This window comes from Protopterus annectens, chromosome 4.part0, assembly GCF_019279795.1.
Source record: "Protopterus annectens isolate FY-2018-M chromosome 4.part0, PAN1.0, whole genome shotgun sequence".
Taxonomy (NCBI): Eukaryota; Metazoa; Chordata; order Ceratodontiformes; family Protopteridae; genus Protopterus; species Protopterus annectens.
In genome coordinates this window covers 152,513,868-152,541,586 of record NC_056733.1, presented here as the reverse complement: position 1 = coordinate 152,541,586, position 27,719 = coordinate 152,513,868, and the positions used below count along the sequence as shown (strand labels likewise).

General features: G+C 37.6%; 1 protein-coding gene across 1 annotated transcript in view; it reads left to right on the top strand.

Moving 5' to 3' along the window:
- The window catches only part of DNAH9 (dynein axonemal heavy chain 9), a 3,419,770-nt gene that overhangs the window by 2,975,963 nt on the left and 416,088 nt on the right, over window positions 1-27,719 (top strand). The window contains exons 52-54 of the mRNA XM_044069722.1: window positions 12,951-13,139; window positions 18,583-18,818; window positions 23,090-23,212. Of these exons, the coding sequence (XP_043925657.1) occupies window positions 12,951-13,139; window positions 18,583-18,818; window positions 23,090-23,212 (548 nt within the window). The remainder of the gene's footprint in view (window positions 1-12,950; window positions 13,140-18,582; window positions 18,819-23,089; window positions 23,213-27,719) is intronic.

The following is a 27,719-nucleotide window of genomic DNA, read 5'->3' as shown; positions in this document are numbered from 1 at the left end:
CCCACTCGGGCATCATAAATAAGCTTACCAGCTTAAATATCAACCCCTATATCACAAGATGGGTTGCAAACTGGCTCAGAGATAGAACCCACATGGTCAGAATCGCAGGTGCCATGTCCGAATCCAAACCAGTTACAAGTGGCATCCCACAGGGCTCAGTCCTGGGTCCTCTCTTGTTCGGTATATACTTCTCTGAGGTTTAGGCTAACATGGGGGGGGGGTTATGGCTGACAAAGTTCGCAGATGACTGCAAACTGGGGACCATAATCGAATCTCCAGCTGACACAAGCATACTCCAAAAGGGTCTCACAGAGACGGATGCTTGGTGCCAGAGCCACGGCCTCAAGCTAAATGCTAAAAAGTGCATAGTCATCCCCTTTGGGAAAAACAAGGTGCCCACAAATTACCACATAGGTGGTAATCCGTTAAGTATGGAAGAAGTAATTAGAGATTTGGGGACCAACGTAGACAGTATTCTCTCCTTTGATAATCACGTTGCCAAAGTGGTTAGAAAGACCTTCTATATAGCCCACCTTATCACGAAAGGGTTCGCATCTAGATCAAGAGAGGTCATTGTGCCCCTCTACTCGTCACTCATCAGGCCCATAATTGAATACAATGCCCCTTTTGGGATGTACCTTACCCAACACCTGCAGCAACTGGAAAGACCCAAAAGTACCTCACCAAGTGGATCATGGGCTACAAGCAGATGTCCTATGCAGCTCAACTAAAGAAACTCCAGCTCTACTCAGTTGCTTACCGCCTACTCAGAGGCGATCTATGCCTGACGTACAAAGTCATGTCAAACCCGAATTAATGGACATGCTCCACCTCAAAAAATCCAAGTCCCTTAGAGCTACATGCTCCAGGGACCTAAACCTCAGCACAGAAATAAATAGGACATGCTGGAGGGACAGATTAATTTCCCAGAGGCTCCCCTCACTCTGGAATAGAATCCCAGTTCATGTTAGACATAGCCCCTCGCTGACCCTCTTCAAGCGAATTCTGGACGTGTGGATGGGAAATCGCAAATTCACCCCAGGATCTCTTCTGTGTCCCCGCTAGACAGATTCACAGTAAACTAATCTTAAAAGGTACCTTCTGTGACCTACTTTACAGAGGCACAGTAGGCTAATCTAATAGGGAGGCGGAAGCCAAATACACTCTGGCTAGGCTATTAAATGCCCTAGGGCAGATAGCCTAGTATCTACCTATGAACCTACATTACTATAAGTAGAACTTCTATCAAACATTTCAGATGAACCTACTCAAAAGTTAATAACTGGGGTATGGGATGTAGGTTACATAGTGTCTATAGAAAATTTACAACTGCTCTCATTTGATTATAGTTAATTGATTCTGGATCAGTATTATAAAGATATCTGTGTGTGTGTGTGTGTGTGTGTGTGTGTGTGTGTGTGTGTGTGTGTGTGTGTGTGTGTGTGTGTGTGTGTGTGTGTGTTTATATAGGTATGAGTGAGATAGAGAAAAGTGATGGGATGTGTTATAGCAATCAGAATTTCCTTCACTTTATTTCAGTAAAACACTGGGAGTGTACCGTACAACAAGTGGTTAGTTTTGGATTGTGAGTGGCAGTGTGTGTATAAAGGCAGCTGACCTACTGTCACTTGATCACAGCTTAACAATTATAGTTCTGGATTGTCAGATGTCATGTGTCTATGTGAAGCAATCCAGAAAACAAAAAGTCCCTGCAAGTAAGGCAGTTACCAAAACAAGAAATAGTATAGACCACGCCTGTATTACTACTGCTAAAACTAGTTGATTTATTAATGCTGGAAAAGTACATACAATGACCACATGGGAAACATCCCTTTAGCTGGTCCTCTAAAAGGGTAGATTGTATCATTGGGCATTATGGACAATGTCCCCTCTTATAATGGCTACAGATGGATCCCAAATTCCTGCCCTTCCTATATGAAAATAAACATCTATCCTGTAACATAGTATTCAACTTGTCATCTGCCAAAAGAATGTTCCAATTTTGTTGTACACTGTTTACCAGTCTAGCTGTATTACGTCCATAAGTTGTAACTAAATGTGTCACTTGATTAGTGTTAGTAACTCTAGATTTATATTCAAGTAAAGGCTCATGCTGTATAAAATTAACCATGTTTCCGGCATGTAACACTTGTCCCAACTTATAACCTCTTTGTAGAAACCGGGTGGTTAAGTCATCCCTAAATATTTGGTAAGAGCTGTCATCTGAACATATATGTTTAATTCTCATATATTGAGATTTGGGGATGTTCTTAAAAATATGTGGCAGATGATAGCTGGTGGTATGGAGAAACAACTTATACTGGGGATACTTATGGTAGACTTCAGATCTAAGAGCATTGTCAGATTGTTTGGTTATCAATAAATCCAAAAAAGTTATCTGGTCAGAATTGTAGTTAACCGTAAAGTGAATTCCCCATTTATTATCATTAAGATAATTTACAAATTCCTGAAGATATTCAGAATCCGACCGCCATACCAACCAGCAATCATAAAGGTAACGCCTCCATATGTCCATGTCCTGTAGAAAAATGTTATGAGAACTATCATATATTATCTGCTCTTCAATGTAGGCCATAAATAAATCAGCATATATATAGGGGCAAAGGATGATAGCATTGCCGTACCTTTGATCTGTAAATAATAATAGTCATGATAAAGAAAAACATTTTAACATCTAAGCTACAATAATAACCAACCCGGTTCAAGCTGGGACTCAGAAATAATTTGCAAGAATTCAGTGGTGTCCTGAATTCTAGAACATATCATCTTCAGCAACGGTTTCAAATATTTAGTCAGAAACTGTGATAATGGTTCAGTCAAAGAGCCACAGGCCAAAACTATTGTTCTCCCTGGTGGGTTTTGTAAATTTTTGTGTATCTTTGGCAGAAAATAAATATATTGTGGAACAGGATCATGGGCAGTCAAATAGTGTAGTGTTTTGTTAGAAATAATCCCCTCTTCTTCTGCCAGAGACAAAAAAATCATCTATCTGTTTCTTAAAGTTGGACGTAGGGTCAAAAGGTAAACAAGTGTAATAACAAGCATTAGAAAGTTACCGCAAGGCTTCCATGTTATATTTTACCCAATCTTGAACCACTGCTGCTCCACATTTATCTGCAGTCAAAATAACCAACTCGTAGTTTAAGGCAAGTTCTTTAATACAATCAGAATGTATCTTTGAGAGATTATCTGGACCAACATGATATTCTGAGCAGGGTGAAAGTGAAAATGACAGAAGATATCCAAGATGTAAGAATCCACGTAGTTTTCTGAAACAAGATGACATTAGGATAAAGGGGGGTTGAAAAGTGGATTTATGATAGTGAAATTCCTCCTGAACATCAGTAGAATATTTGTCCTAAAAAAGAAACGTAAATTTAGAAGTCTACAAAATGATATAATATCATTAGCAAAATCATCTTCAGGAAAATAAAAACCAGGAATGAATGTTAATCCTTTATTGAGTACATCAATATGCGTAGGTGATAGAGTAAAAGAAGAAATGTTTAAAACATTCGTATTATTTATTTCTGGGAAAACATGCATAGTAGACCTTCCATATCATGTACCCCATTTGTGTTTTCTCCCTCCACTCTTTTTTGTATGTATAAAGGGGTGCTGTTATTCCTTTTGGTTGTGGGAGGACCTGTGGTGCCATGCATATCTGGCTCGATAGCAGAGGAAGAATCCTCAGCTGAAGTATCATTACTGGTGACAGATTTTTTTCAAAATAGAGCATGGATGCTTTTTCCTGGGTACAAATTTGGGTGACTGCTGAAATCTGACATGCTTAGCTGTATTCTTAGAGAAGGGATCCCCACTAGTGTAATCCACTAAATCCTTTTGGAATTTTTTTATTTTTCCTTTCTTTCAATAATTCCTCATGTGTCATTAACTCTTGAGTGAGTTTTTTCAGGTTGGACGAATATGGAGATTCCCCCTCAAATTGTTTAATAGAATCAATCATCTTGGTAGTCTCTATTAGGTCATGGTCAATGGTTCTCTCATAGTGGGCCACCAAGATCTCAACAAAACTCATAGTTGCTTTATGTTGGGCCTCCCCCCCAGGCTTTCATCAGTAAATCATCACTGTTGTTAACTAAGGGCTGTACCCTGACTCTCAAACCTCTGGGAGTAATATCTTTATGCATATATGCTTTAAACAGCCTTAAATGCCATATATTACTTCAAAATAACTTCATACTTTTGCCAAGTTGTAAAAATTGTGTTGTTAAAGAATTATCATTTGGTGTAGAAATACAAATTTTTCACCTGGGTGTTCCCCATCCAATCCAAAAACCATCAGATCATTACGATCTGAAGCTAGTCCTTTAAGTAAATTATTAAGATCCATAATAAATAACTACCAGTCAAGCAGCAACGTGAAAATGGCTGCTTTTAACACATATAAAGATAGATAATTCTCAATGTCTATATGTCCAATGTAGTAACAAAAACCCATTCATAATAGCCTAGATTGAAAAAACATGCTGCATCCAGTTTAGCAATACATTAAGCAAAAAGTTGTAAAATTCAAAAACATTTTTCTGCACTGGACAAATCTTCTTTCGGCTTTTCCCAGTCAGGTGTCGCCACAGCAGATTACCTGTCCACTCATGATTGATAGTGGAGTTTTACAGTGTTGAGTTGCCAGCCCGGCGCCCAACCTTCCACAGAAGGCACTCTGCACTGGACAAATAACAGCCACTAAATGTGATGTTATAGGAATGATACATTCTGAATTAAATCCACTGAAAAAAATCAGTATTACTCACACCAAGATTGTCAACAACATATCCGAACTGAATCCTATTGAAAAAACGACAATGACAGCCTACAGCTAATGACTGCCTCCAGTTAGACAGTATAATAAACAAAAAAAGTATAAGTTGCTAAGCCGGAAAAAAGCAGTCACTAAAAAATATACTTAAAAAGTAAATATGACTCATTATTGAGTGAAATTGAGTGAAATATTAATCAACTAGCTGAGCTAAAAAAAAAAGCGGACAAAATCAGCCTTCAGCTATTGTCATTCATAAAGTAATGAACAAGCTGACCAGCCTATGAAGAATCATGGACCATAAAAATAGACATTGAGAAGACTATATCAATAGATATTAAATATAGATGCTTCAAAACTGCTAGTTAAATATGGCTAAAACTCTAAAATAATATTTGGTTTAGTGGGAAACTCCCAGTAGAAATCTGCTGTCTCACTTATTCTTTAAGACACAAATGCAAAAGTAATATACATTCTTAATTCACATTTAACATACAGTAATCTGGAAAAAAGCATAATAGGTTACTAATAAGTCATATAAATGGCTGTTTGTTAGAAGACAATAAATTTAAATACTGTAATTTACCCCTTGTTCATATGACCACTTATTCAAAAAAGGGTGACTGCAAATGTAAAAGAAAATGACCCTGCCTAAACATCAGTTCGATCTGATTAATAATATCACAATAGTGAAAGATATAAAATGGATAAGTAGCGATGTTTTCATATGTAATTTTCAACACATTTGAAATTATTTTAGATAACATCCCTAGAATGTACAGTTAGTAATTGTTTAAAAGTCTCGAGCAACCCAGTTCAAACAACCAATTGAATTCCAAAGTCCAAACCAGATAATAAATCCACTGTCCCAAAAGCAATGTTTGTATCTCTACTTATAATGCCGAAAAAGCAAAATGGTGGATCACTGAGAAAGAAGTTTCACAACAAAAAATGGATATGTTGATTACTGTTGAGCACACACCATTCCGCATATAGCCCTGAAGTCCAAAAGTTCCAAGCACTGATAGTTTATCGCCAAATTCCAGTACTTAAAGATATTGACAACCCATTTATTGAAAAACAAAACAAAAACCATAAGCAGTCCCACTCTTGATAGTAGCAACGGTTGACAATTATCAGTTGAGAAATGACGCACCAAAGGCTCCACAGTCAATGTTATTGTAGTTCAAACAAAAAAACATCACCATACCTTGTGCCTGTTTGAATTATTTTGAAGTAAACAGTATACGTTGTTATACATACACCGTAAATGCCCAAATGTTCGTATCTCTATTTGTAATACCGAAAAAACAAAATGGTGGATCGCTGAGAAAGAAGTTTCACAACAAAATATGGATATGTTAATTACTGTTAAGCACACACCATTCTGCATATAGCCTCAAAGTCCAAAAGTTCCAAGCATTAATAGTTTATAGCCAAATTCCAGTACTTAAGGATTTCGACAACCCATTTATTGGAAAACAGTATACGTTGTTATACATACACCGTAAAACTGACAGGCTGTAGTTTTATGCCCAAATGCTGTTAAACCACAATAGAAAACCCAAGACCCAGTTTTACCATATAGCGTAATCTGACAAGCAATATTTATATTGTCCAAGAGTTGCTTGTCAGATGTTAAACTGCAAACAATGACCCACGACTGGGTATTCTCCTACATTTTTTCTCTGAGCACCAAAAGCAAGTTGCATCACCAAGAGAAGCTAGTTGACATCAGTTTAAAAAAACACAAAACTCAAATGTAGAATAATTCCAACTGCTAATTTAGTCTCTATATGCAGAGCACCACAGGCCCACTCTTAATTAAGAAAAGATGCCCTTTCCAGCATAGTACCCTTAGCTAGAGGCAAAAAGCAAGGTTTCCCTTTCTCACCACTGTTATTTCTTCTTACATTTGAGTCAGTATTAAAAAGCCAGAGATATACCCTAATCGAATATCATGGGCAATAGGCACAAATATCAAACTATTTTCTGAATACTGTTGTGTGCTGGCCTCTCATCCAGTCAATGCTGCATCCCATCTAGTCAAAATGATATCAGCAAAGGTAGAATACTGCAAAGACTGAATGTCAGAAGAGCAAAGACAAAACTGAATGCACATAAGGCTGACTGCACACCTAACTGACACAGAAAATATGGAAAACATTACTAATCCCCTATACATTAATACATCAGAAAAAACAGTTGTTTTGCATGGAGACATTCCTGCCAATCTCCCTGGTAAAGTAGGTGCCCCCCACATTCTTGGACTTATATATATATACCACCTCTGTGACCACTCCAGTTAGAAGAAGGAAGAAATCTCCCTGACAACAGGAATCACTGTTAACATACACTCTGAAAACAGGAAGTGATTTCTAATTCAGTGCATCCACCCTACCCAAAAAGGACTAACCCCAGGAATCACTGTTAACACGCACTCTGAAAACAGGAAGTGATTTCTAATTCAGTGCATCCACCCTACCCAAAAAGGACTAACCCCAGGAAACGCTGTTAACATGCACTCTGAATACAGGAAGTGATTTCTAATTCAGTGCATCCACCCTACCCAAAAAGGACTAACCCCAAGAATCACTGTTAACATGCACTCTGAAAACAGGAAGTGATTTCTAATTCAGTGCATCCACCCTACCCAAAAAAGGACTAACCCCAGGAATCACTGTTAACACACACTCTGAAAACAGGAAGTGATTTCTAATTGATTGACTTTTTTTGGAATGGGACTGCTTCTAGATATCTAGTAGCATAATCTAGAATTACTAAAATATATTCAAACCTAATTACTGGATGCAGCAATTGCTCCACTTATATTCATGGCACTCCTTTCAAAATGTGCTTTATTTTATGCATGAGAATAAGTGGATTTTTAAAGCTGGGGTTTGGCCCATTCTCTGACAATGAGGGCATCTTGCACAATAATTTTCAATTTTTCTTATTATGCCTTGCCAGTAGCTAAAACCCTAGCCTTGATTTTGGCCATGCCTAGGTGACTCCCAGTCAGGGTTGCCAGATTTCCAACTGGCTAGGTAGGAACTAAAAAAAAGAAAAAAAGGTCTTTTCACTGTAAGTGAAGACTTAAAAAAAAAAAAGGTCTTTTCACTGTAAGTGAAGACTTAAAAAAAAAAAAAGGTCTTCCACGTCTCTGAGTTTATTTTTTATTGGCCCGGGCCAATCAAAAATAAATAAACACAGACCTACTTCTGTTTAATGCAGTTTCACATTACACAGAAGTAGCTCTGTTTTGCGATATTTTGATTGGCCCGTATGCACGGAGCTTCGTTTAATGCGGAACTTCTGCATTAAACACAAGAAGCTCCGTGTTTAGTGATTTTTGATTGGCCCATATGCCGGTATACGGGCCAATCAAAAAAAAAAAACAAAGTGGAGGCTGCCAGGGATTTAAACCAGCAGGGCGGGACTCGGGATCAGGCTGCTGATCTCGGGACAGTCCCGCCCAAATAGGGACATCTGGCAACCCTGCCCCCAGTACTGATTGTGTGTGAGCTTCACTACTTAGTTCATGAAGAGTCTAATTACCAGTATCTGACACACTAGATATTCCTTGGTCACCCTATACAGCATGCCATTTTGGTGTTCAAAATAGGGGTAGATCATAGTGGAAAACTGCAGTATGTTCTCCCCACCACTTTGGATGTTTTCTCCATGGCTTTGCTCAAGGGTTACTCCTCCCAATAAGCCCTTTTAAAATTCAGTCAACTCACATGAAGGTTAATTAGGCCCGGGATTTCCTCTCTAGTAGTATCCTGTGAGGTACGAGATTCTGTTTCTTTCCCTGCTAAAACATGTAAAGGAGTTTCAGTGGCCCATTCTTTCCCTAAAAAAGAAGTTCATACCAATATTCATAATGAGCACATTTGTTCATTCTTTATCATGTGCTTCTCTGTCTAGGACATTTTGTTTAACACCCTTCCTAGGTTTTTTGTATCTTTTCTGCCAGTGTAGGTTACTTCTTTACTGTTTTTTTTCTTCTTCCCTTGGGTTTCCCTTTATCTGAGCTCCCATCTGGGGCCTTTTGTGATCTTGAGGAGCATCTGGCAGATATTTCCTGCTCCATCTCTCTCTTGTTCTTTTCTTGCTGGGCTTCTGTTCTCCTTCCAGTCTCACTCTCTATATATGGCCACTCTTTAACTTCTGAGGACAATGTAGAATCTTCCTGTTCTTGTGTGATCATCCACCTCCTTGTTACCTTAGGGGTCTCTGGCATTAAGTCTGGATCTTTCCTCAACCCAGTTTTTTTTTTAATATTCACAACTGTTGTTAGTCCCCATTCTCCTGTTTCAGAAGTCTGTAAAGGCAAGGCAATGGGCCTCACTCTGTGGGTTTACCCCTTTAAGTTGGCAAAATGGTTCATGAAAAGTATTATCCTCTTTCCACTGTATTCACAGTTCTTTTAAAGTTAGGAAAATCCTTCCATGTATATCATGATTAAGACATAGTCATATTGCAGCCAGGTGAAGTATCTTCTCAGATGCAATCCAAATCTCTGCTTTAGAAATGGGGTATCATTTTGTTTTCTTCATAGATGCATATTATATCCACAGCCTTTGGTATCAAAATCTTATGTTTACTGATATACTGCCACTTTATGAGAGGAATCATATTATCAAAGTCTAACAAATTTTACAGCGATTTCCATCTACTAGAGCAGTACAGTTAATTTAGCAGTTAAAAGATAACAAAACATTTACATGTTTTTCAAGAGGACTGACATTTACGTTATGTTTGGTGTCATTGTTACAGAATTTAACAATGTGATCTATCTTCCACATTGAAACATAGTACACGTGCAGTTAATTATTTTGTTTTTACTAGTGAATTTTTGCTCAGTCTAGGTTACTTACTTTTTCTAATGACAGCATATTCTTTTTCCCAGAGTAACAAAACTTTCACAATCTTTTGGGCCTAACTGGCTCACCCACTTCATAATTACAACTATCAGTTCAGTGCTTGTTTAAACCTATCAATCACTAGTATTTCTATTATTTCTTTACCGTTCTGACCATCACGGTCTAACTGCAAAGACAGAGTATGTTCATATTCAGACAACTATGACATTTGCCCCCCAGTACCACCTTACTCATGTGTGCTAACTCTAACTCTGCTGTTGCTCATAATCTTAATGCTGCACATTACCTAATGAAAAGCCCTTTCCCTAACAGAACCGCTACACAATCACAATGAACAAAACATGCTGGAGAGATAGGTTCCTGACCCAGAGACTCCCATACTCTGGAATAGACTGCCCATACATATCAAGCAGAGCACCTCCTTGCTCCTCTTCAATAGGAACCTTGACGACTGGATGGGAGATAGGAAATTCACCCTGGGGATCATGTCAGTCGCCGTGCTAGCCAAGTAAATATTTTGGGAAGAAATATCCAGGGAATTGTTATGGCTAGGCTTGTATAGGCCCTAGGGCCAATAGCCTAGTACCAACCTATGAACTTATGAATTCAGTGCCTCCACCCAGGAAATTCACCCTGGGGATCATGTCAGTCGCCCTGCTAGCCAAGTAAATATTTTGGGAAGAAATATCCAGGGAATTGTTATGGCTAGGCTTGTATAGGCCCTAGGGCCAATAGCCTCGTACCAACCTATGAACTTATGAATTCAGTGCCTCCACCCTACCCAAAAAGGACTAACCCCAAAATACAATCATGCTCAAACTCACTGAGGCACAACTTAACATTACAACAAATATGCACCAATATTAAAGTTAATCACTTAACACTACTCTGCATTATTACCACTCACACACATTTTTAGTGGTATTTCTGTAGATTTGATCTGCCCTGCTTACCTACAAAGTGTTTAACCTTATGAACATTTGTTCTTCTCTACTGCATCCATACTAAACAGTTACTATTGTTTTATTTCATCAATGGATTGGGCAAAGAATAACTTGCTAACTAACTGGCAAATCCCTCCCTTGAGTGACAACTTCATAAAATACTTATTTATAGGTCTCATTATCAGTGTAAAGAACATTTCCAGAGGCCCCTCTAAAATCCCAGTTGAAACAGCTGCACAGCATCTCCTCTCATTGACAGGGTTTTCCTCTCACTACCCTGGGGTAGTTGAAGGATTGTAAACTAATGTTCCTTCAAGGAATGTTTCACATTTTAATTCACCCTCCTATTCCGTCATCCCATCCCTCAATAAAGACATTGCAGGTTTAACATTTGGAGTTGCATGTGGTAGAAAAAGATTTATAAAATGGGTGCTGCAAATGTCGCTGCCTTATTAGCAAAGGTTGGATTCAGTACACCACACCTGGAAGCATTTGCTGAGGTCTTCAGAGTTGAAATGGGTGAGCCTTCACTCAAAAACTCAGATTTCTCTCTCTCTCTCTCTCTCATACCTTCCTACATACTTACAGTGCTCTTAAAACCATGGTATGTAGACAAGCACATGAATATATATGTGTATATGTATGTGTGCCTGCCATTTCAACCACACTTCAGAAGAGTAAGATAGTAAATAAGAACACACAGTAGGTTAACACTAACAGAGACTAACAATTATAATACAGCATCAGTAGCAGTCATAACGTAAACATTGCACACATTAAAGTCTGAGAAAATAATAATTCTAATACGGAATAAGAGTAAAACAGATCATAAGAGAAGAATGAATTAAGAAAAGGAGAAATACATACAATTAGTTACAGTAGCTAAAATATTTGAGGCAATATTGAAAAAGTATTGCGATGTATACATTTAAGACTGGTGGGATGGCTCAACAGATACCACACTTACTTTTTGTGGTAGAAAATCAGAAGACTGTGGGTTCACTTCACACCCAGATAATTAATTCATGTTTCCATTACTTAGTACTACATTCCTCAGTGTGCCATTCTTTGAATAAAATGTCAAACCAAGATCCCCCTCTGCCTCATTTGGTTGCTGTTTAACCTCAATTTCTTTGGAAAAACATTACAGAAGCACTGGGTAGGGGTTATGCAGTACATACAGCATATCTGGACCTGGCCAAGGCCTTTGATACTATTAACCATACAGATATTCTCAACATACTTGTAAATCTGAATAGAAATGCACATGTTGTGCAGTTGATAGCTAACTGGTTGTTTGAAAGAACCCATGTGGTTAGAATCGCAGGTGCCACTTCTAAAAGCAAAACAGATACCAGTGGTATACAATAGGGCACATTGTTGGGCCCTCTCTCATTTGGTATTTATTTCTCAAAACTTCAGGCCAACTCTCCTGGTCTATTGCTATTTAAAAATAATAATAATAATCCTATTTCTTAATCAGCTAGACCTACTGCACACAAAGTCAATTTTCAAGGTCAACCCAGGAGCAGTCTCCGGCTAAGTGAATTGCTGAAGGTCACACAGTAGACAAGGGCTGAGGGAATCAAACCCTTTACCACAGGAGCTACAGCTCATAACCTTAACCTCTGCGCCAGTTGCCAAACTCAGTTTCTAAGTTTGCAGACGGATGTAAAATTGGGTGGTGCTATTTGATTTTTACTTTCATTTGCTCCATCAATGCTTAGTGCATTCTTTTTTTTTGTTTTTGTATTTTTGTTTGCAAAATGCTTTGTATTTCATCCAGGCTGAGCCTGAAGCTGGTCATTATTGACCAGTGTTTACCATGGTAAACAAATATAAATAAATAAATTAGCAATAATTGGTGCAAGGACAGTGTTTTAAATTAAATGTAAAAAATGTTGTATAGTTCATTTTGGTAAACAAAACATTTTCATATACCATATAAATGACACACCTCTTGAGGTTGACACTGTTGTAATGAATCTAGGCACTTTTGTTTATAATTCCTGTTTGTTTGACCATTCTGTGTCTGCAGTTGTTCAGAAAGCGTTCTGTTTGGCTCAACTTTCAGATATGTAACATACCCAGTCTGAATGAATCTGTCATACATAAATTCCAATAACTATATCAGTCCAAGAGTAAAAACCTGTATTGTAATATTTCTTTAAGTATTTAGTGTTTCAAAATGCTAACCAATCTGGCATATGAGAATAAATGTACTGCACAGGTTCAGCAGTCTTTCTTCAAAGTAAATACAAAACATTGCAAAGGCAGTCTGATATTGTTTAATGCTAATGCATTTTTCCATTTCAGGTTGGAGGGCTTGCTTCAGAAAATGTCCGCTGGGCTGAAGCTGTTAATAACTTCAAGCAGCAGGAAAGTACATTATGTGGTGATGTACTGCTGATTACCGCATTTGTCTCTTATCTGGGCTACTTCACTAAAAAATACAGATTAGAATTAATGGATGGAACATGGAGACCATATCTCAGTCAGTTAAAAGTAAGTAATCCCACATTTAGTTCATGCTGTGTTCTACTTTACTGATATTGCTATGGTAGCAAGTTCCTTTAATGGCATTTTAGCAGTTACCTAAGATTTTTAAGTTTTGTTATATCAGAAACTAAACAGTAAAGCTGAGATGCTGGCAGTTAAGGCCTGTTAAATGTTAAATGCCTACCATCTCATTTCTAGACATGTTTTTGTCAATGACTGGAGATAGATTTACAGTGTAGATCTTGGAATTGATTGATGGGAAAAGTTAAAATGCAATTAAAAAAAATAAAGAAATAAAAAATATAATTAAACAGAGAATTAATTACTCTGATGATTTATTGGTCTTGCATCATATTGTTACAGTTCATATTGGCCAAGTAGCAGTGGAGACAAATGGACAAAGTTGGAGATGGTATATAAACACAGTAACTATTCCATATCAGGCTGGGTAAAACAACTGAGGTTTTAGGGTTAGTGAGGTCTGTGATGATAGCAGGCAACGGATGTGGACTGTTCCAGATACTCATCCCCTTCCAGCTGTGCTTAAGAAAGTGTATCTCACTAGCTGGTGCTATTTAGGTAACATCTTTACAAAAATAAATGAAAGCAATCTGCCTGAAGGCACATAATGAACTTGAAAGATAACTTCTATGTCTGCCATCTTGTATATGGCTGTTAAAAACTAAATAAAATCTCTTGGGGACTGGAGTGCTTCACCTCAAATTAAAGTTACCTTCATCTGCCATTCATACTTCCCCTCAGTGAAGAGCAGAGCAGATTAGTCCCTTGTATGTTTATATTACCTAGCTGTCTCTGTTTTCTTCATGAGTTACAAAGGAAGACAAGACATTGATCTTCAGACAGTTAAATATGCAAGTTTAACATGTAGTTTTCATGTCTTCAGTACTAACTGTGTTATCTATCCTGGATATTGTCTATGAGAGCCCATATAAAGGAGTTGGGACATAGATGCTCTATTGATTAAAAAGGATTATACCATGACCCCCCATTAATATTCCAAAACGTGCACGCTGATTGGCCAGCGTGCACATTGTAAATCGACTTATACTAATGGAAAAAGGTCCGGTCGCCCGGACTTTTTCCATTAGTATAAGTCTTTTTTTAAAACACTGTCTCGCTATGTTAAAAGAGTTTAACATAGCGACACAGGTTTAAAAAAAGCAACGGAGATCTCCGTTGCTTTTTTTAAAGCTGTCTCGCTATGTTAAACTCCTTTAACATAGCGACACAGTGTAAAAAGCAACGGAGATCTTGCTTTCTCCGTTGCTTTTTTTTTAAACCTGTCTCGCTATGTTAAATGGGTTTAACATAGTGAGACAGCTTTAAAATAAGCAACGGAGATCTCCGTTGCTTATTTTAAAGCTGTCTCGCCATGTTAAACCCATTTAACATAGCAAAATAAAAAGCAACGGAGATCTTGCTTTCTCCGTTGCTTTTGGCCACAGCTCTGATGTACTGTGTAGGCATGAGCAGTACATCAGAACTGCCGCGGATGCCAGACAGCTGTGGAAGGGCAGCAAAGAGGCATTATACAATGCCATTATTTAAGAAAAGTAATTGTTTCTTTTCTTAAATAATGTCATAGTATAATAGCAATAACCCACTTCTGGGTGTGGGTAATGGTTTTACCCGTGGTGGTCTTTGTTTGGTCCTTCGGCTCGCCTCGGGACCAAACTACGCCAACCGTGGGTAAATCCCACATTACCCACACCCAGGCGTGGGTTATTGCTATAATCATTCGCCTAAAAACAAATATGAAGCTAATGTACACGAGGCATGTGCAGGATTCAGGTAAGGTACAGAACATACTCTTTGTTTAGATATCTAAACTCATATTCATGCTTGTACATATCTAAATATAAAATAGGTACCATACCTTATTTGAAATCTATACCCGCCCCGTGTAGCCTGCCTTTAGATTTATGCCTGCTGCCTTTAGCCATGTGTGAGCCATGATTATTAAAAGTGATGAGAAATGTACAGTGTCCATGCATAACATGGAATATGTCTTCTTTATATTCAGATTTTGTCATCATTAATTCTACCTGACAATTGTGTCATGAAGTAGATTTTGAACGACAGAAATGGTAGCCTGAGTGGGGTTTTTTTTGCATTTAAAAGTCAGCATGCTTACTCTAGTTGAAAAAACACATTTTTTGTATTTTTGTTATAATTTTGTAATTTTGCTGATAGTTTTGATAAGCACAGACCATACCTCTGAATTGTACAGGTTTTCGCAGAATGTCCAGATTGTTGTCTCATATTTTTGGTCCATTTTTCATAAATTTGTATTTTTCTGGCAAATTAGTGGCAAATGATTAAAGATTGAAGTTAGAAAATAATGACAGACATTTGAGTTTCAGACTGTATACCATCCAAAAAATGCATGTTAATGCAAAACTATTCCACCAACTTCTAAGTTTGTAAGAGCAATATTTAAAAATTGTACCTATTTTTGGACATTTGTCCCACTTTTATTCCTGCTTTGTCCAGATGTTTTGCTTTAAGAGGTTGAGAGGTATGGCACAGAGACAGTAAGAGCTTAAAGCATGGTGCTATATTGTTCTGCTTTAGTTTGCATCCAGTAATTCACTGTTATCACATATTCTGAATCAGTTTGACTCTAAAGGAATGGTAATAAAAACAATCGTGTCCAAGTGTAGTAAAATGGAGTAATTTGTAACTGATTTTATTATACAGTTTAATATTTTTTAATGATTTTTTCTGTATGTTTTAGGGGGTTACAGTGAAAGCCTGAGTAGTACATACAATGCAAATCTGTAATCTCTTGTGTACTTTTAATATTCTACACTGTGTTCTGCAAATAGAAGGTTGTCTAACAATAAAGACAGAGAAAGCAGAAAGCCTCTCCTTTTCCATCAGTTTCTTAACATTGCAGTTGAGTTCACGCTAAGATTCCACATTTCGGAACTAATAAATTCCTTACCTGCTACTATTTTTCCTGTTGCACTGTGCCACACTGCCCATCCTGTTCTCTTTATCTGTAGGTAAAATCCTCTCTGGTTGGTTTGCAGGCATGTTACCTTCTCACTCTTTTCTCATTCCCATTGAACAAACATTCAGAATATGTCCCTGTCCCTGACTGTATTCTGAAGGAAGTGGCAGCCATGATTAATATCAAGTAGAACAGAATGGCATGTGCTGTGACCTTTTTTGATGGGATTGGGGTAGGGTGGGAATAGGAAACAACATAATTCATCTTTGAGTCTGGTAAAAGTTTATATATTCTGCAGTAATGGTGTTTAAACATGGAGTAAACCTCACAACTGCCTAATGTTTTCATCTTATATTTGAATTCTTATGATGAAATATGGACACCAGACTGCTGTTATCCTGAAAGAAGCTGATACCAGATTTTAAAAGTAACATTTTCTCTGCCAGCATGGAGCTGCTAAAACACAGTTAATATTATAGTCACAGTCTGCTTTCAGCCCAGGGCGAAATATCAGAGCGTAAAAAGTGTTGGAAATTTCTGACAGAGATAAAATAGTGTGCCACACAGTAGGTATTATTATGGTTCAGAAAAGCAAGGCTGACTCTAAACTAGGCATAAGAAAACAATTTATTTTAAACTGAAAAGCATTTTTGGGGCATATTAGCATTTTCAAAGACTGCAACAGCTGAGTTTGATATGTACAGCCTTTGAGGATGGAGTGGTTTGTTGCTGGCGGTGGGTGGTTACAGAATCCTGACAGTCCATGTGGGTGCACTCTGTCAAAAGGAGAGAGAGAGATGAGAATAAGGCTACACACTTTAATTGAAGGTGTAAGGAGAAATGAGAGGAAGCACATATTGTCAAAGCAAGGACAGGAAAACATAAGATCTGCCTTCCTGTAGAGGCAGTGCTGTGAATACCAGTAGCACAACTGTAGAAAGCATGGCACAGATATAAGGCAGTTCTTATGCTAGGGAGAGAAGAAAATGATCAGGCTGTCACTTAGATGGAATCGGCTCCCTGTTCAGTCAATGTGGCTCTGGGCATACTGGGGCGGAATAAGGGGTCAAGTACCAAGTTATATTTATCTGCCAATAAAATCTGGTTTCTGATGTATGATATTTGTTTGGTTAAGTTGTAAATCTGATGTGAAGTAGAGCCTATGACCCTAATAAATATGAGTGTTTAGCTGCTGAGCTCAGGTGTGTGTTAATAAATGTGTACAGTGGTATGAATATGGGAAACACTGAGACATACACTAAACAGATGAACATATGTAAACTGAAGGACATAGTAGATATGGCAGTCAAACTGTTAAGACAGAATAAGGTTGGAATAAGTTTTGGAGTACATAAACTTAACAGGAATACCAGCAGGACCATTTCTGCACCACCTTATCTGGGTGATACATACCACAGAGTTCAATTTACAGTACAGACTTTAAGGAAACTCTAAGCATGCATCTGTTGTCATAGATTATATACTTTAGTACTAGATTACATCCCATCATTTTTATTTCACAATATCTGGATTATCTGAAAAATAGAATTCTGTGTTGCAGACAAAGTATAAAACCTGGTTAACTGTACAAAAGCGTTAAGAAGTCATTGTACTTCAGTGAGTTTTTAAAGTTGAGGCTTTAAGGTACACCGAGTGCCTAATTGTATTCTTTAAGCCATAGTCTGTGTTACTAATATGTATGTTTTCATAAACCAGTGCAACTGTGTAATGCACCCTTAAATCTTAACCTATGTTATGATCTTAACCTATGTTACTCATATTTATGTTTTCACAAGCCCTCATTTGCTGTGTTGTGTTTTATGGTGCAATATGATAAAACCTTTGCCCCCTTACTGGATCTGATGAGTCTTCTGACTGCACTGTCAGTGTATGCCACATGGTATGGGACAACAGCAAGGAAAATGCTGTCCATGTTATGCAAGGTCCACCATTGCTGGATGAGACCACTATACAAAATACCTCAGATGGCATGCAGAAAACACCACCCACAGATAAACACCAAGCAAAATGCTGCAGATGGGATTCAGGTAACATCATGCAAATTGGTACATATGTAATACAGACAACAGCAGCTAGAATGCTGCAAATGACATGGAAAGGGCATCAAGCAAAATGGTGCTCGCACATGGGAATACACCAAGAATGCTACACATCGCACAGAGGAAAGACATTGCAAATGGCTGCCAGCGGCATAGAAGGGACACTTCTTAAAATGCCAAAGATGGCATGATGAGAACACCCCAAATTGCTGCATATGGTTTGAAGGAAGAACCCTTTTACTATTAGTACACTATAGATGACATGGGGGGGGGTACATGGCATGTAAAACAGATTGGATGCCTTGCATTGCAGCTTATTTGGTCTCCTGGCTGGAGTTCAAGAAAGGACTAGAGTACTGATGGTAACTATGCAATTTCCTTGAACTAAATCATGTGATCATTTGTATTGCAGGTTCCTATCCCTGTAACACCAGACCTGGATCCTCTGACAATGCTAAGTGATGATGCTGATGTGGCAGCTTGGCAAAATGAGGGCCTGCCTGCTGACCGAATGTCAACTGAGAACGCTACTATTCTAACTAACTGTGAGCGCTGGCCACTAATGATTGATCCTCAGCTACAGGGTATTAAATGGATCAAAAACAAATATGGAGAAAACCTCAGAGTGATAAGGATTGGACAACGAGGGTAAGTATTGCACTAAAATGTATTTGTGTGCTGTATGTGGAGAACCATGTAAAATTTAATAATAAGCATATATCTTTCAAACTGCAGAACTGTGACAGTAAGCACAGCTGATAATGACAGAAACTTTTTTTTTTTTTTTACTTGCTTTTTGTTTTTTTTTGTTTTATACTGTTATACATAATTTTCTTCCTGTAGCATATAATGCAGGATGTTTTAAGCATCTCTTAAGTCTAAGCATACATACAGTATATCACATGGTGTTTTCACCAAACCATATGACAAGATGGTGATCAGTCTCAACCAAATGGTTTTCAGTGAGTTAGTTGACTGGGAAATAACCATGCACCCAGGTGAAATTTTAAACAGTTATAGCACACATCATTCCCATCACCTATTCTGTTGTTGCCAGGGAATGCAATGCTTGTCATTTCTTTCAAACTCTACAATTATTTCACATCAGGAGAAGCAGGCAGTACTAACTCTTATTAAACAAATAGGCTTTACTTTGGTGAAGAACACATATTTATTAGATTATTATTATTATTATTATGTACTTGGCAGCTTAAATGATGTGCTCATGAATTTAACAAAATAGCTGATGGAATAAGCTCAGAATGACACAGCTGGTTTATTTATACTTCCATGAATCTTCTTTCTTTTGGCTTTTTCCGGTTATGGGTTGCCACAGCAGAACTCCGGCCCGCTAATGATTGGCAGTCGATTTTTATGGTGCTGAGGCGCCAGCCCAACACCCAACCTTCAACAAAAGCATGCCCATTTACGCATGTCTTTCAAATGCCACTCGACCACGGGGAGGACATGCAGGCTCCACACAGAAGGCGCTCCAGCTGAGAATCGAATGGGAGAACCTCTTGTTGTGAGGTGACAACGCTACCGCTGCACCACCATGGCTTATTTATACTTCCATGAATAAAAAGTTAAATTACTTTAACAACTCTTTGAAGATTGAGCAGCAGTACCGAAACACTGATGGCCTTAATTTTGTGGTTACCATATGGCTACTCCATGCACTTAAGAGGAATGAGTTTTATCATAATTTTACCATAAGCATATACAATCTAATAAAATATTAGGGGTAGAAATTAAAGGGAAGTGTGTTATGGGTACCTTACGTGAATCTGGCCTTTAGGTTGTTAAAATATGACAAAATAATACTGATATGTATTTCATATCCACAATGATTATCCACAGTATATTGAAGCTGACTACAAATGGAAGCCAGAAGTTTTATATAGCTTCAGTATCATAGCAGTTTAAAATAGCTTTGTGATTAAGAATTACTTGCTTCTTAAAAGACCATATTGTTATCTAATATTATTTTATGATTTTTGTTAGCTAGAGAGGTCCACTGGTCAATATTGCCAGCAGTAAATGCCACTGACCATTAAAATATATTCTTCACACTAGTGTATGCCTAGACAATTTAAAGATTATGGCTATAACTGCATTACATCCTGCCATTGTCACCAAGAAGCAAACCATGCAGAAAATAAGTATGAATACTAGATCATGCATAGTGCATACAGTGAGTATGATAAGTCAATATGTACCGCAAGTAAATTGCACAATTATTTATATAAAACACAGATCAGCAATATCGGCAAGCTATATTTTTCTTTGTATATGTGTGTGTGGGGTGGGGGGGTGGGGGGGGCTGATGCAGTCATTTTTTAGGGGGTATCCGCTTCTATTACAAACAGTATAAAACAATTAGCAAAAAGAAAATTGCTAATATTCTAATTAATTAAATAAAAAGTAAGTACTGCTACTAATAAAAGAAGAAAAACGAATTGTACTTCCTTGCCATCACACTACAGTTCATCAAGGGGCAGATACCCAGTAAGGGACAGTTATGCAGCTCACACAGCATGGTGTAGTATTTTTCAAAACAATCTGTGGTGTAATAGTAAGAGCTAAGTTTGAAACAGAGTTGTTCTTGGATATGTCTGTTCTCACTTTGGTCCTCTACATTGGTAAGTGAAATTCACTATTAAGACAGTTGTATAAATTAGTGGTAGTCCAGAGGATACATAAATGATTAGTAGAATTCATTTTTAACTCGGGATGTATGATTAATTGAACATCTGATATTCAGACATTTTTAAATTTGTAGATAATTTACACAAAAACAGCTGCCATGTTTGGATAATATGTTCACTGACAACTGATAAAGTGTTTTAAATATAGGAAAAGCTGGTTTGGAAAACACATATAATATCTTGTTTTCTGCCAGAGTACCTTTACATAATTTGCAAAAGAAATCAACTGAAACACAACTTTGATAGTGTGATGACCCACCACTGGACCAGTAATCAAGGAGCCTCAATCTTCACCACTGTCAACAGTGGGAGATATACACTGAGAGGATGACAAGTACAACACACATTATTTCCAGATGCAGCTCTCTGCATTAAGCACAATTTCCCTTAAGAGCACACAGAGACTGCAATCAGTCCAGAGCTAATTTTTCCCTCCTTCTCCAGATCCCCAATAAGACTCCCCACTGGCACAGCTATAGAGTTGAGTCCTTAGCCATGGTTTCATGCCAAGTCTTTCAACACTCTCTCTGTCCAAGTAGCTGACACTCACACTCCTTGATGTTTGATTTACACACACACACACACACACACACACACACACACACACACACACACACACACACACACACACACACACACACCTGGGAAAGCCTGGCACAGGTTTACTAGCTATGCCCTATTTTATCCAGACTATAAGCTAGTTTTCACTACTACCAGAACCCCTTATCAGCTACTCTAAGGCCTTTAACAAATACTGTTCAATCTTACTGTGAAATATTAATATTAATACAAATGGTTGACCAAGAGCAAGGATATTAGGAGTGGCCCACACAGTGTCGGCAAATAAATATGCAAGCACTTTCAGAACTTAAATATCTCTACACAAATCAGCCACAAGGAAATGTTTAAATATATTTATTAATAAGTAATAAAAGAACAGGACAATACTAAATAAATATTCACAATGACATCAGAGTTCAAAATCACAGGAAATATTTAAAATAACATTGCAGTACAGTCTCAAATAACTAAAGAAAAACATCTAAACTAAGCTTTACTATATTCCTGACTGTATCTAAGAGAGTTGTACTGTTCCGTAGAAACTTACTTCAATAAACCAAGGCAGATGTTGCGGTGAATGTTTCTTGTCAGGTCCAAAACCGAATATAGAATGCTCTCTCTTACAAAGAGACTTCTCATATTAATATCTAAAATATTACTGCTGGGATAGAGCTTGCAGAATGACATCATTTCTTGTCATCTGACTTTTAGTTCCCAGGCCAAAACCCCATTGCTAGAAGCTGACAGCATTTACCATCTACCTGTAAAAATATACAGACAAGGGCTTTTCCTCAGATGTTTGGCAGATGCTGTAAGTCATAAAACAATTGCATTCCTTCATTCTATTAAGTAATTAGTTCACCCTAAAGACAATTCAAGAAGCTTCCTAGCACAGACTTTGTGTCTCATGCTGCATTGAGAACTGAAAGATACCATCTTTTATTGCGTAACCTAAAAAGTAATTTAATTTCAGATATATTCCTAAAGTTTACTAGACTAAGGTTGACCTGCTGTATGCCTGTTTCCACTGTTAAAATATATACATTTAAACAGTTACAATAGTGCATGTACATTTCTGTTCTCTTCCAGTAGGGCACACAGTGGATACATTTCAAATAGCACTTTGCAAATGCCTTTTCAACACACACACGTCTGTACAAGCAGTCTGATATGCACATGACATACAGTTCTAATACATTTGTAGCACAAGGATCTTGTCTAAATCATTTCAAATTCACCAATGACGTATAATTATTTACAAAATTCCAGCTAGCTGTGCTGGCAATATCTCCTTTCATCACAGATGGTTTCAAATGAGGTTACATAAAAATGTTAAAATTATTTCTGCTTGATGTGACTGAGGAACATATCTGAGTTGGCAACATTGACAAACTGTCTTCAACGATCATGTAACTATCATTGTATTGCAGCATGGACAAGTGCAGAGGTTTTGCATCTACTGTACAGTGTTCTTTAAAATATCTTTGTCATTAAGTACACTTTTCATTAATGTGTTTAACTCTGGCATGAACAGTTTAATGTATAGTTTATTAGAGTAGATTTTTAAGTTTAAACTTGCTCTACAGGTATAAAATATGTAAAAAATAAAACAAATTTTTAGTCTAACCATTTTTATTTACATTTACATAGCTACCTTGATACTTTGGAAATAGCCCTTGGAGCAGGTGAAGTTGTTTTGATTGAAAACCTGGAAGAAAGTGTGGATCCTGTTTTAGGACCTTTACTGGGGAGGGAGACCATTAAAAAGGGCAGGTAAGATGAGTTTTCCTTGATATGACTGCTAATGTATATTCCAGACGGGTTGTAATAAACATCTCAGGTATGTTCTTATCTTTATTTTTATGTTTCCTACATTTGATATATATATATATATATATATATATATATATATATATATATATATATATAAATGAGTGCATGTTAAGTACTCCGTACTCAAACTGTCTTCTTTATGAATTAATTTTACAAGTTTTTGTTGCTAAATGTGAATTGGTTTGACAATACCACATGGTTAGAGTTAGGGTTAAGGGTATTGTAGAAATTTGTCCACATGAAATAATCCGCTGTAATGGGTGGTACAATCCAAAGAGAACTTCACAGCACAGTTTTAAAGCTTCTACCAACTCAGAAGCTTTAAAACTGTGCTGTGAAGTTCTCTTTGGATCGTACCACCCATTACAGCGGATTATTTCTTGTGGACTGATTTCAGTAGTTGTCATTTTCTGTTTTTTGACTTTTTATTTATTGTAGAAATTTGTAAGATTAGGTTTAGCACCCATTACTAAAGAGGGCAGTGGGCACCGTGTTAGTAATGGGTACCAACCCTAACTGTAATGTTGCCCCTTCCTCCAATGGTAACCCTGCACCATAACTTCATAAAAACCTGCCTGTAACACTGCCAACTACACAAGACACACACAGACACACAAACATTCACAAACACACACAAACAATACTATATCTTTCCACTAACCTAACCTTGACCCTGACCCTAACCCTAAAATACACAAACTCGTACACAGACATACAACACCCACCCTTCATTCATCTCTGAGCAAAAGCCTAACTCACATACCTACACACAAAGACTTTCACCCATCCAAACCTACTTAACTGATTTACTCCAATGGAGCTCAGGAAGTTTGTACTATAACTTCAAATGGATTTAACCTAAGCCTTTTGACAAAATCAAATTATGTCCTCACATTTCAAACAAATGTTCCTATCTCTGGAAACATAGGGGTTATGAAAGAATTTAAATGGCAAACTCTTTAGCGCAAACTAGTTTTATTGTGGTAGTATTTTTTAGGTTCTAGGTCTTAAACTGAATTTTATAAGTCACAGTAAACACAGTAACTATTAGATTTGTTATTTTTTGTAAACAACTTACAATATCTCAGCAACCACTCAAGTTACACACATACTGTCAACAGCATTTTATTCATCTAGCTGAGAGCTTTCATATGAGGCTAAAAGTTCTGTCTGTGCTACTTGGTTGTTGAGATATTTAGAAAAATGTGAAAATTATATGTATATAAATTCATATCATAAAAACAGTTAATATCTATTTAACTGCATTAGACAGAGGTCAAATATTTATGAGGTTGAATTTGCCATTGTGTAAGATTTAAGATGAAGTCTTTTAAAACCTTGTATGTAGCATGTTTTTGGAATTTATGATGCAAATATGAGCAAACAATATTTGACATTTAGGGGCATTAGTAGGAGTTAACTGCAGATGCACCTGGAGGCATCGCTTGAATGTAATGAGTTAATGTCTCGACATTCTACACCATTGACATTTCCACTGCTCAGCTATCAAACCAGAACCCCTGTGTCTGTTGAAGATGTGTCATTTGACCTAATGCAGAGGACCATATATGAATTTGTGTGAGTCTGTGTAACCACTCATTTTTCTGCTTCATTTGTGAATATTAAATGTTTTGTTGCTACATATTGTGCAGTTTCATGATATCTTTGGTTTGCGTTAGCAATGCTTTTATTCTGGAACTGATAAGCAGTCTCAAATACTGAGGGATAAAAGTGCTGAATGTATGAATAAAGGACATTTGTTTATCGTTTGTCTTGAGTGTCCTCTCTTTTTTTATTGTACAGAAAAATTACCAACAGAAAGGTTAATAATCTAAACTAGGTTGTACTTCAGAGTGCTGGTCATCTATTTGTGGTAATGGTGTACCTAACACATGGCAACATTGACGCTCTTATTTGTCAAATGTTAAATAGTATGGGTCATCTGTTCAGATACTTATGCCATCATGATTGCCCATGCATTCAGTGAGGCAGATTTTCTTTCCATTTCTTAAAGTGTCTCCAAGTCAGTGATCCTCATAATGGTTATCTACATGCTTATTGCATGTTTCACATTTCTCTTCCCTTTGATGTTAAATTTGCTGTAACCCCTTATTTCATGTTAATCCATGGGAAGATTTTCTCCCTTTCTCTGTATATCCTTAACTTTTTTAATTCTGTCTGCTACCGAGTTTTTATTACTGCATTTGGTTTTCAGCCTCCAAAAGAGTCTTTGATACAGTTCTTTATCCAGTAAAATGGCATAAAGTATGTGATGGAATGCTTTCTTACATGTGTAGTCTAGAATCAGATCAGGTTGCGACACAACTGTTGCTATGTATGCGGTCTGACAAATAGTGGAGTAGAAGCTAGAGACGAGGGAAAAGTCCAAATGGGCATTTCTAAACTTGGAGAAAGATGATTTAGGCATTCCTGCGATGGTTAAAAGTTCCAGAAACATTAGTAGTATGAGTGCAGTCTATATACAAGGGCCCAGTCATTAAGCATAAACAGTGTTTAGACTCAGAGTAGACTGCGGTGGTGGTGCTGCGGTAATGTTGCCGCGTCATAGTAAGACGTTGTCCTGTTCAATTCTCAGCTAGAGCATCTTTTGTGTGGAGGCATATGTGCCTTCGTTGAGGGTTGTGCATCAGGGCTGGTAACCCGGTATGTAAAAATCTACTACCAATCATTAGCAGACCGGAGTTCCCCTGTGGCAACCTCTAACCGGGAAAAGCCGAAAGACACAAACAGTGTTTAGACTCAGAGTGGCTCCTAGTAGGAGTTGATGTGCATCAGGGTTCAGTTGCGAGCCCACTTCTGTTCATACCGGTGATGGACTACATTAGCAAACAAGATGGAGGGGTCAGTTCAACAAAGCTGCTGCATGCAGATGATGTGGCATTACAGGCAGATTCTGAGCAAGAACATCAGTAAATAATAGAGGGATGGAATTAAAGACTGAAGGCACTCAAGATGAAAATGAGTACAGATAAGACAGTTGTCATGGCAGCAAATGGGGGAAATCAGAAGAAGATGAGGAAGATGGTAAAATTATGGAAAGGGTCAACAGCTTTAGGTATTTGGGATGTGTTGCTGAGAAGAAGAAAAGCCTAAATGTGGAGTTCAGAAGCTAGATTCAGAGGTGCTGGAGCAAATGGCACAAAGTGTTAGGGGTTGTATATGACAGAAGAGTATTAAAAAAGTAGAATACGTAGGTGTACAAAATAGTGGCGTGACCATTGTTTCTGCATGCCACAGAAACCTCAGCAATGAAGGCAGAGTAGTTGAAGAAGGTTGGTTATGGGGATGAAATGCCTGACACAGGTATGAAGATGCACAAAGTGAAACAGGAAAAGATATGAGGACATCAGTGGAGAAAACAAAGTAGCTATCCCCAGTTACAGAGAAGGTATCTGTCACATGTGCAGAAATGCTAGAGACAGTTTGGCAAAACAGATTTCTGGGAGATAGGCATAAGCAAATGAACATGAGGACATCTGGGAAAGAGTTGGATGGATTGCATGAAAGCTTGGAGAGAGCTGGGCATGGATATCAAAGAAGGTAAGAGCGTTGCTCTCAGTAGATAGAATTAGTGACAGTTGATGCGCTTACCCTGACCTCATGTAAAAATGAAAAAAAGGAAGTTTATTATCTTGATGTTATATGTTTTCCCTCTATTGATTTGCTTGTCCTCTTTTCTTCCTCAAATTTATTTCTTTGTGTTTTGAAGCTCCTTTATCTTGACTGTACTGTTTAGGTGTTATTCACTATTGGCTTCTAGTTATCTTCCTCCTTAAATTTCCATTTTGGCCCATTTCATGCATCCTGTATGTTATTTCCAGTGCCTTTAATCTTATCCAGCAAAACTAATAACTTTTCTGTTGACCAGTTTTTAAAAATGTCACTTTTGCAACAAATACATAGGAAAGTGCCAGTATTATGACCAATGACTGTAGTCTGCTCTCTCCAGATATAGTAATAATACTGAGGTGTTTGACACTATTAGTAAGCATACCTCCATCTTACTGAGTATATACGCATTCTCCTTTGTCAGGGGTAGGTTATCTAATCTGGCCCAGTTTCCATATTTTGGTGAATAATATGTTGGCATTTGTTATCACCTTCTAGACTAAATACTTTCATATATACTTTTTTAAGAATGTTCACTCCTTGGGATCCCTAGATCCTCCTGACACGTCTTTTATGTAGAATTATATTCCAGTCCTACCATGCATAGTAACCCTTGATGGAAAAACATCACATCACTGAAAAAATGTTCAACTCTTTTGATCTGTTTATGGTGGGATATACATATTTTCAAAAATGCTTGTTTGTCTTTTCGGCTTTTCCTGGTTAGGGGTCGCCACAGTGGAACTCCGGTCTACTAATGATTGGCAGTAGATTTTTTTTATGGTGCCGAGTTGTCAGCCCGATGCCCAACCTTCAG